The following is an 11,390-nucleotide window of genomic DNA, read 5'->3' as shown; positions in this document are numbered from 1 at the left end:
ATTTGGACCCAGCCCTCATTGTGTGCATGTGAACATCTTTCCTTTGGGTTTTCGGTTAAGGAATCCAACAACTCCTGGTCCGAAAGCACTTTACAATAAGTAAATATGTAACGACCCGGTGGGGGCCCTTATTCATGCGCTGTTTTTCCTCACCTAGCCGGCAAGTACAGTTGTTTTGCAGAGGGCCCCTGGGGACCAAACTGACACAGGCTGGCCCTGTGAGACCCAGCCATGTTTCAACCTGCCACACACGCATAAACAACCCTGTGTGATAAAGTGTGTGTGTGTGTGTGTGTGTGTGTGTGTGTGTGTGTGTGTGTGTGTGTGTGTGTGTGTGTGTGTGTGTGTGTGTGTGTGTGTGTGTGTGTGTGTGTGTGTGTGTGTGTGTGTTAATGTAGGTGTATGTATACCTGTCTGTGTGTGTGTCTGTGTGGTAGCGGTGGTGGGGCGGGGGTGACCAGGGGGAGTGTAAAATGGTTCCTGACAGATAGTCTTCCCTACGGTGTGGGGTTGCTATGGTAACAGGCATGTCATAACAGTTCCTCTCATCTTTTAACACTAAGAGGAGAAGGGTGTTTGGGATTATTTTTTTATATAAAAGCCCAGAAAGTTGACGATAGTCGAATTCCATTGTAGGCTATCAATGAAAAGAATTATAGTCAAGAATTATTAACTTCAGGGTACAAATTACATGGTTTAGGAGTAAGTATCAGCTACCTACAAAATAAGAATAAGAATAAGCATTTTTTGTCCATTTCTTCTTTTAAATCTTGAAACCATCAACCATCATTGGATAACATATTGTCATACAGATTCTGTGTACAGTTTGTATTGAGGGGCATCATTCAGAACCCCAGAAGGTCCGGGATTTGAACCAGGTTCAACAATCTTGGTTCTCTGACTTGACTCACCAACTTAAAGCAAAGGCAGAAAAGAATGGGTAGAAATTGCCCTGGTGACTCGATGTGACTGAATTGATATGATGAGAGGTTTAAACACACATTCAATTTCAACAATTTGACAAAAGTCCCCCTATTGTTTTAGGGCGCAACCATCATCATCACCATCGTTGTTGTCAACACTACCAGTTCAGGGCTCATCCGAACCCTTTGACTGGACTACACTGGTAATTGTGTTAATATAAAATAATGTCCCTCTGGGGAGTTGCTAATTGGCTGCGGCAGACATTCAGATGGATTTCCTTTTCCTGGGGGATACAGTAGCTTGTTAGCATGTCTTGGTGTTTATTACATGAATGACATGGTAAACATATGGCAAACTTTGACAAATTGGACCAAAGACGCGTGTTGCTGCGCGTAGTGTTGATGCCGGGGTGAAGCCTCAAGTGGCTTCTTTAATCATTCGGAAGCGAGGCACTAGTGACATGAGAATAGGGGAACAGCGTATTATGATATAAATATATGTTTTTATTTAGGATAAAAAGTATATACGTTTATAATTACATTATTTGTGTCCAAGAAAATGTATCATTCTACTACCAGTAAGACTAAATGAAAATGTTAGATTTTATCAAACTCCAATAAGATTTAAGTCAAATATAATTTAAGTATGCTCGTTATGAACTAAAAAGGAAGAAGTCCGGAGTAGGGACAGCCACCTTCTCCTATAAGGATATATAAATATAGATTGTGAATTTATACTATTTATCTCATTGACGTCCCAATTCAGGTGTCAGTTAGGGTTAGGGTTAGTGTCCAAATCATGAACACTTAATGATGGTTTTCAAATCCTGTTTTCGGCAGGGGACAACAATGTTCACCAATTCAGTATAGAGCCATCTACGTGCTAAACCGGGTCTAGCAAACCCCTTTGAAGAATGTAGAACAGAAGAAGAGAAGAGAATGGCCCAGAATAGACCCTTGTTTGGCTGGGCGGGCCAAAGAGTTTAAAATGCAGCTGTCAATACCTATCTGCCCTCTGAACGAAAGAGCTGCTCCTCACAGTGGGGGGGTGACAGATGCACAATGGGATAAGACCTGCTAATGACTATACTCTCATTGGTCAGTCAGCTGTTAAAGGGCACTCCTCATTTAGTGTGTGGCAGCTGATAGCCACAGATAAAGAAAGTCATCTTAACCATTATACCGTCCATCTAACCCCTCGCTGCTTGAGACGAGTTGAAAAAGTCCCCAGGAGAAAAAGTTCCACGATAACTTTATATAGGAGAGACACTGGGTCTGGCAAAGTGCAAAGATACAGCGTGAATAACAGAGCAGCTGTCAAGATGACGTGTCAATTGAGGGGTGGTGAAATATTGACATAGATCGAGGAATGCTGCAGGACACAAAATTGCTTTTAGTGACACTGCAATTAGAGTGCTTAGATCACAGTCTCTCTTATCCCTTCTCCAGCCCTTCCCTCTTGCCCGACCAACTCCCCCTCTAGATTGAGACCTACAATTAGTCCCCTTTAGATCACTTTCTTTATGTCTTGACCCCATTTCTTTCTCAAACCTCCTCTGCCTCTCACCGCTCTCTGCATGTTATTAGAGTGATGAAGGCTGACACCCCTAGGGGCACATAACCTGATGCCTGAGAAAAATAAATTCAATTATATACACGTGTGTGTATTATAGTCAAAGTTATATTCGCTAGGCTACTAGTTACCCCTCCTGGGTGGCAAATAAGCACAGAGATGTGATTCACAGAAATTAGCTTCAATCTGTATTAACAAGAACAGGAAATAACATATAATACATGTAAGGCCTGGGTTTGCGTGCATGACAATATCTTTTTTGGTCACGGCACTTGGTGACAAATGATCAAAAGAAACACAGCAAATACAGCAATAATGGTGCGTTCCTCAATATTCGGACGCCAGCCTTCCGTGGCGATAGTCGAAGATCTCCCAGCTTTCTTGCTGCATTTCTCGGAGGCACGCCCCCTTTTTGTCTTCATCTTTCGGAATTCTGAGCGTAGACCGAGAGCAGTGATGACACTCAACAAAATGGCTGCGCCCGTGAAGACATTTATTTTCTTTGCATTTGTACCACGTTGGTCATTTTAATGTCGACAATGACATTGGTACTTTATTCCGGTCACCAATTTATGCATTGCACGGTCTTTCTGTGCGTGCAATACAATGTTACGTTGTGTTGTTTGTTTTCGGGCTGGTTTGCTAAAGAGGCTTATGTAGCTAACATTAAACAACGACTAGCCAATTTCATGACACAAACACAAAGACGAACAGGAACGCTATAAATGCTCCGAGACCAAAAATGACGCCAAAAGTGCAACTCGGAAGGCTGGCGTCTGAGGATTCAGGAACCCACCATAATAAGACATCAGATCATTTCACCATCATCTCACACGAGGATGCAAAAAAATGTCTAGAAAAAACAGGGTGACCAATCAAACACTTGGGGGTGCACGATGACCGACACCCTGTAGGGATGGATGTTGCGTTATTTTCTTTTATTACAGACTAACAATCACAGAACTAGTTGTAAACCGGAGGCAGAAAGGGCCGTGTGCTGTGGGAGCAACACTGTGCTGCAGCCTAGCACAGCAGCATGCAATAACATCATCATCATTTACCAGCTCATTACACATGCACATTTAACCGGATATGTGTCCTCCGGTGAGGCGTAAAGTAAACAAAGCCTGTGTGGTGATGTCCAGGTTAGATGTGGTGACTCCCAGCCTGCCTGCCTTAGGCCTACCACTGAGAACGATGGTGGAAACAGACACAGCTTCAAGGTAGAACTACGTTTGGCTGACAAGGCGTCTTTTCTGCAATGATAACAGCAGTGGAACAAACTTCCAAGAAGTGTGTTACAATTTCTACGAGTGTTTGTTCATAACATGTATGTCGAAGATATTATTCAGGAAAACCAAATTTCCTTTTCATCCAATCTAGAGATTTGGCGATAAAACAACACAGTTGCATACTGTTATAGTCATCAACAGCCAAAACTGAATCAGGACCACTTTGCACATGGTAGGTTTGTAAACAGTTGCACTGATTTTGTGTTGGCCTTCAACAGGCAAGTTGGTCATTCAGAATTGTTCACTGCCTGTTGCTGGCCCTCCTCTATCAGGACTTTGTGACACATACACTCAGCGAGCAGGTATCACAGCACACCTCTGCTCCTTGAATCCCTTGTTTCGATGCCATCTCATCACTCAGCTCCTCTTCTGGGAGGAGGAACTCACCGCCACAGCGACACGCATATGTATATGATTTGTCATCTTACGCCGCGCACGCACACACACACACAAACACACACAAACGTAGATTGATTAGAAGACAGGAAACGATAAACATTATACTTTGGGGTGTACATTTAAACGAACAACTATTTTGTGAGTTTAAATTGTAACTGTTTGAAACTGAATTATTGACAGCAAGGATTTATCATTGCATCTCCAAGGCCATAATTCTGCATGAACAGGAAAGGTTTTCCATGGCTGTGACCGTTTGCATTCTGGTTTCACAAAAAAGTGGATAACTGAGATCAAATAAAAAGCCTGGGCTTCTGTATGCAGCGAAAACGATGGTCAATATTGAATTACAGAGATTGGAGTACTAAAGGAAGCCAAAGAAAAAATAAATATGTTATAGGCATTAGCCAGTACAGTACAGCTATGTTTGTACATTGTCTGAACAAAGTTCACTGAACAACGTTTCTGGAAAGTGCTACTCTCAGTAGCAGAGTTAAAACAGTTTCCCCATTACTGTCTGACATCAGACTATACTAAGCAGAAAAAGTAACAATACGCATGAAGACCAAAGTTTGATGGCTGATTGATATGTAGTTTGACCCCCTCAAAGGTTGCACACATAGGTGATCAGCATGTTTTAAGTACAATTAAAGTATGCCTAAATACAATTCTTAAATAAAGTCCCGTTATTTTTAAGAAGAAGAATTAAACACCATAAAGGAGTGTACTTCAGCATAAAATATGTTACTGTTATTTGAAATCAACAGATCCGAAATTACCTGGATTAAATATCATGTCGTCTTGAGAAATCATGGAATCCACTGGCCAGGCCTGTTGCAAATCAATATCTACCCAGAGGAGAAGAGGAAGAAGACGAAGAAGGAGAAGGAGAAGAGATTTTTATGACTAACCTCAGATTACAATGAGATTCTGTCAATCGACATTAAAATATACCTTAGGTTGTCAAAAGTATTCTTAGTGCGAGGAGATTAAAGTATTGTTGAATGGTGAAGAGGAGTGACAGACGTGGAGCGGATTGAAGGTATTATTTTAACAGTTCACCTGTCTTAAGGACACTCATTATGAGGTGTTAAGTTTGTTAATGAGAACGGCTCGGAATCCTCAGCCATAATACGTGTTGAACTTTTTTAATAAGGGTGTCATATTTCATAGGTTGCATGAAGTGCGAATTTAGATTGAATAAGAAATACCAACTTTAAAATTATTTTACAATTTTAAATTAACTATTTTGTTCAGTGTGATAAATTGTTTGGAGTGAGGTGATGTTGACACAAAGATAAATCATTATATTGTGATACACCGATTTGTGACCATAGTGTACCACTTACTACATTATTTTCCATTATTTGAATTAACTTCAGCTCCATTTAATTGCATGGGATTTATTAAAGAGTATTCATATAAAGTAAAATTGTATATTATGTTATTCTGTATGATCAAATAATAATCCTATTATTGACCATGAGAAAGAAAGCAATCTAGAACAAGATTTGAATATCTTGCAAAGTTTTCATATTAGAGTAAAACACTGTGTGTAATTATTGAGTTTGCTATTTTAACTGTGCTGCTTTTTCTGAGTTGTCAGATTATTGAAGGAGAACTAATACCCCATAATGAGAGATTCTAAATTTAGCTGGGACTGCAGATTGATGGTTCGCTTGTGAAAATAAATAAATAAATATGACACTTTCTTTTTATAAATAAAAAAGGACTGTGCTAAATGAAACCTGTGGCAACGATAAAGCGTTCTGCTGGATGCACACACACCTTAGCTCGTTCCCACAAATAGGATCTTTGCAGTTGTGTCGCTCCCTACCTTCCAACTTTGTCAATGCTAACTCCTGTACTGTATAGTTAACACTCTCACTGGGCTTGGCCACTTTCTCATTTCAGAAGATACTTTTAAACCCTGTTCATCTCTCACAAGACATACTGCCACTATCCGCTCTGCCGTGGACAGGATGGGAGCGAGACGTATTGGATTGGGCTCACAATGAAGGTAATGTAAAAGCATGCAGGTGATAATTAGACAGTCAATAGGTTTACTGTGCTGCAGGTATCAGGGTGTTATTAACAGGCTTGCAACATTCAGACTCAACCACCGGTCCACATATATATTGTAAATACACATGTGTTATATGTAATATTACACGTAAATGTAAATAACACCACAGTCCACGCTTACGCAGGCACGCACGCACACTTTGAAATTGGATGCGATTGTTTTCCCTATGCAGCTATACTGCGGAAAATGATCTGAAACAACGTTTGAGCTGTGATGTCGTGCCTGCGTGACTTCCTCTGCTAGAAGTCTCACCCTGTTGGCAAGGCTCACCTGCCTGCTGTTGGTGGCTTGGCCTTTCATTCACAGAAAGGAGGTTGTGGAGCCTCTGGCTTTGCTGCTCGGGCCTCAGTAGAGGTTTACACAGAGCAGGGGGGGCAGCAGAGGTTTTGTTCTGACATAGCACTATCACTGGATATCTTGGTTACTGTGTCTGATGATCTATGTTGCGCGAAGTATGCAGAACATTTTAGACCTAGAACTGATCAGTTATTTAAGAACTGAAGAACTGAAAAACACATTGATTAGAACCATTATTAGGTATCTAGTATGTTGTTCGAAATCAGACTAGCCTGCTTTAGACTGGGATCTAAGGACCAAAAGAACGGATCAAAACAAACCTTTTCTGTGCAGGTCATATTGACTCCTGGCCTCCTGGTTTCCAAGGATCCTCCAGGCCTGTTCTGCTTCCAGGAACCTCTTCAGGGAGGCCTCCGCCGCCGAGGCACACAGCCCTCGCAGACGGTCCGGGTGGTGCTATGGAAATACAAGCAGGTTTTGTTTAGGCTATCTTTAGGCTGTAAGAAACATGTAGAAGAAACAGCAAAACCATGAGCAACATGAATAGCTGCATAAACAACAACCATAAAAACAATGGCATTCCAAACAAATTGAAATAAATAACTACTTACGAATAAACTACCAGAAAAATAGAAACAAAATCTAAATAAATGATCCATACCACTTAACAACCAGAAGCGTATTGTTAGTATTATTTATTTATTAATAGATAATAAATAATACAAGCCTTCAACACCTGATTAACATTTTATTAATAATTGCTCTGAAAATGTAAAACATTGAGGGTCACACAACCAAAAAAAAAACATCAGAGAAGTTGATTAAACAACGTGACATCCAGCGAATATCTTCCTTCCGAAAAATGACACATTCCGAATAAAACTCGGAACAACACCTATTAGGTGACAAGTGATTTTATCCTCAGGATTCCATTGGATCATGCAAATGTGACAAGACACACAAGACAGATGTGTGTTAGTCGATGAAAGGCTTTATAAATGGGAGGGCAAATCGTTCTTCATAAAATAACGTCATGCAATTGGTGGAAATGTGATCCTGCTTATTGTCCCCAGACACTTGTTACTTGAAGTTAGGGATAGTTTGCCTGTCTACTGCTAGTGGATTGAGTTGTTCAGCCATGTTGCTTGATTCCCAACTCCTCTGTCTTGTCAGAAGACACAGATGTCATCAGAGTTCAGGAGAGTACTTCAGGCTGAGTGGAAGAGCAATGCTAGAGATCAGACAAGGAGTCTAACGTTGTGATGATGATATTGCACCATCTATTGGTGGAATGACACCGCACTGCCCAGAAGGAGTTAAGGGATGAAATACATAAAAAATATTCATACATTCTCTTTCTGTTCTGAAACCATTGAAAACGGTTTTCAAAATTGGATAGGCATGTCGATATCAAAATAATTAATAACATTATCAACATTATCAAAAATATGATATGTGCCACATTAAGAGACAAATATGGAGAGGTTAGGGGGCAGTTGTGGAATGAATTGATATGGTTTATGATCTTCCAAAATGCTTCACAACAAAAGAAATCAACTTTTTTTCATGTGTATATCTATAAATGTCAAATAAAACTCTAGTAATGAAAGATAAATGTGAAGATGGTTTGAGTAGCTTTCTTAGGGATAGGGCATTGAAGAGATCAACGTGATGGCGACAGACAGACAGATAAGCAAACAGGCGTACAGAGAGACATGTCCAGTTACCTTCAAGGCAAGCTGCTTGTATCTATCTTTTAATTGTTGTGGTGAGTCCGAGGGCTCGGCTCCCAACACTGCATACAGGTCCTTGGGAGGCGATTGCTCAGACATCCCTGCAGAAAGATTTCATGACATTAAATGATATTAGCGGATACTATTCTCCAAAGCAACTTCTAAGTGACGCTGAAATGACAGCCTTCATTCATTAGACCAACTAAAATGTCAGATGTGTCCTCCCTCTCCCTTACCAACTTGGACATTCATTTGAAGTGTACCCGACCCATTATCAACAACACTGCTGATCTATAGCAGACTGTGCATAACAGACCTGGGCCTTTTATGAGGGCTTCACATAAATATGGGCGCTCTCTTATTCTCTTATTCTCTGCTCCACAGGGGCGTGCACAGAGCGTTTGAGGAGCAGGGGCACTTATCCCCTGGCCCTGGCAGGGGATAGGGAGTTATATACGTTGGACGAGGGGAAGGAGGGGGGGGGGGAGTGAGCTCTGGGAGCTGATGAAATGTTGAATATTTTGAACCACAAAACACCATTTTCTGCATCTATAGGAATTTGGATTTTAGGTTTGAGGAGGTACAGTCCATTGGATCAGGACTTTCTGCAATTCATATGCTTGATATAAGGGGTCCAGGAGAGGATAACAATGATAAAAAAAAGGGGGGGGAGGGGTGTCCTGGTTTCATTTACCTTTTAAAACCATAGGGAAACTAGAGAGGGAACTTCATGACGGTTTCCTGAAACCGAGGGGTAACATATATAAAGGGTACCTAAATATGGCAATGCTCTGGCGTTCTTTTTCTAAAATAGGGCACTGTAGGGCGGATGGGTTTCCTCTAACAGGGGCCCTCTAGAAGGAAGTTATTCCAGTGCACGCCACTGCATTTTGATATAGAAACTCTGACACGGGTTGTCAGATAGGAGAACATCATTGATTATACCAAGGACACCAGTTGACTTGATATGGCAGACAACGAACGTTGAAGTAGAGCAGCCCAGGATAAGCCGACCAAGACAAGGTAGATGTCAGCTAATGAATGAAGTTCAGAGATATAGATTGTTGTTCCGATGATTATGTAGAAGAAAGTTGCCACACATTTGTTTTCAGTGTGATCATTTTGTGAACTGGATGTATGAGTGTCAAATTACTAACACACGTGTCAAATTCGACCTGTCCTGCGATAAAACAGAGCGATAATTTGCAATAGACATACCTTGACTCATGGACGACCTTCGATAGTTCTTATGTCAACATGTACATACTGTAAATACCATGGACCTGTTAATACATCTCGGCTCTTACATGTGTGCGACGCCTTTCCTCGTCCCCTGGTACACTCTGTTGTATAGATGGTTCCACTAGTGCTTCTGCTAATAGGTTGTCAAAAATCCAAATTCAAACTATAGTTCATATGTTGATATGTATCATATAGCCAGGACAATACAATACAATGTGTGGCAAATTGACTGGGGTTCATACGGCCATGGTTTATATACGATATATAAACACCACCAACATCGAACATTTGTGTCATAAACTAATTTCAAGACATGAATTACAATGCATAAGAAGTATTTTATAAATAGTTATTCGGAATGACATTGATATAATAACACGTTTTACAGTTGTAATAAAACAAATACAAACCAGGGGTCTCCAACCAGTTTTTCATTCAACTTTATTTGGTTTTATCCTCTCAGACATCTCCATCTCAATGAAGGAGCAGCACCACCTTCAGCTGAACCTGAACAAGACTGAACTTCTTCCCACCCCAGTGAGACCATCCAACCAACACATCCTCACTTCCACATCCACATCGCATCACATCACATCCAGCTTTAGTAGCCTACCCACAAAGCCCTACTAGAAACCTTGGGGTCACTAATGTTAGAGCACCTGTAAGTAAGTCACTCTACACCTCTCTCCATGGGGTCCCTGTAGCGGCCTGCGTCCAGTTAAAGTTCCAAGTAGCTGTTGGTCTCTGGATCTGCACCCATGGCATCAAAGGCCTGACCTTCTCATGTGTGGGAACTTGTTGGCGGACTAAGATCCCCAGCTCCACATAGCTCCCAACGGTCTGCAGAATAAATCCTCATCCTCAGGAACCAACTGAAACTTTTGTCGTATCTAATTCAAATTTATATACTGCTTCTGTAGAGTTCACATGTGATTTACCCCACAACCTCAACCAAAGCAATTAAATTAAGATAGTGACTGGGAACACTGACTTTCTTATATCAAATTAAAGCAAATGCATTAGAATATCACACATATTGTTTTTATGACTTTTTTGATGATCGTTTTCATTGCCCCTTCATTAAAATACCTTTCATCACTAATTTAGGACCTGTCAGTTGCATGAGTGATTGTGAGGGGGGGATGCATGCACGCCATGTTCTCAGAAATAGAACAGCTGTTTATTAGAAAGGTGTGAGCTGATACTCATTATTGGTCATAATATTTTTTATCAAAACATTTTGTTACTGTTATTATGAATCGGTTGGTCTATTTCTTGTGTATTTTAACTAATGGCTACAGTTATACATTTGAGCAGCTGTTCATCAATGTTTCTTTGACACTTCTGTTAATTGCAACTCAAAAAAGTTAAATAAAGTGTTTTCATCATTAAAAATAAAATAATAATATTAGTATTATATTATTAATATTATTTTTGTGTTATGTGTAACTGACCAATAGTCAACTTTCTAGTCAAGCATTGCAAATTCAAACTTTATCGGGTTTCGACATGATATATTGAGTCTTCAACAAATGTTTTTTGTTGTTTCTGTTTCTTTACCACATCTATTTTCTCTACTCACAGTCTCTACTGCTAACCCTGTACAGTTATGTTTGCCACGCAATGATATTGCTGGCATAATATCTCAAGGCACTGCTTTGCTGGGAGTATCAATATGTACGCTTAGTATAAAGAAGCAGACTTATATCGAACAGCACTAATACACAACAGTAACACAATTTGTGAGAGGGTCACCTCTTTTTCTCTCAACACCCTTTCATACCAATGAGTCAAAGATGATTGCACACAACCACACACACCCAAACACACACAAACAAACACACACAC

The 11,390-nt window shown here is 40.4% G+C and overlaps 1 protein-coding gene across 1 annotated transcript; it reads right to left on the bottom strand.

Annotated features, from left to right (window-relative positions):
• Positions 1–457: 457 nt before the first annotated feature.
• Positions 458–9,620, bottom strand: dnajc24 (DnaJ (Hsp40) homolog, subfamily C, member 24). Its single transcript, XM_056599662.1, has 5 exons — positions 9,519–9,620; positions 8,295–8,401; positions 6,888–7,023; positions 4,964–5,032; positions 458–4,211 (listed from the first exon to the last, which is right to left on the bottom strand). Exons 1-5 carry the CDS (start codon positions 9,526–9,528, stop codon positions 4,057–4,059), a joined length of 477 nt encoding a protein of 158 aa, XP_056455637.1. The 5' UTR covers positions 9,529–9,620; the 3' UTR covers positions 458–4,056.
• Between the last annotated feature and the right edge of the window lie 1,770 nt (positions 9,621–11,390).

The sequence above is a fragment of the Gadus chalcogrammus genome, chromosome 9 (assembly GCF_026213295.1).
Source record: "Gadus chalcogrammus isolate NIFS_2021 chromosome 9, NIFS_Gcha_1.0, whole genome shotgun sequence".
NCBI lineage: Eukaryota > Metazoa > Chordata > Actinopteri > Gadiformes > Gadidae > Gadus > Gadus chalcogrammus.
The sequence above is the reverse complement of the archived record's forward strand: the minus strand, read 5'-3'. Positions and strand labels throughout refer to the sequence as shown.

Excerpts from the sequence above, each read along its gene's own strand:
- dnajc24 (XM_056599662.1), bottom strand. Across the intron at positions 5,033-6,887 it reads ATATGACCTGCACAGAAAAG|ATATTGATTTGCAACAGGCC; the intron begins GTTTGTTTTGAT and ends TCCTCTGGGTAG. Across the intron at positions 4,212-4,963 it reads CGACATGATATTTAATCCAG|ATGACAAATCATATACATAT; the intron begins GTAATTTCGGAT and ends GCGCGGCGTAAG.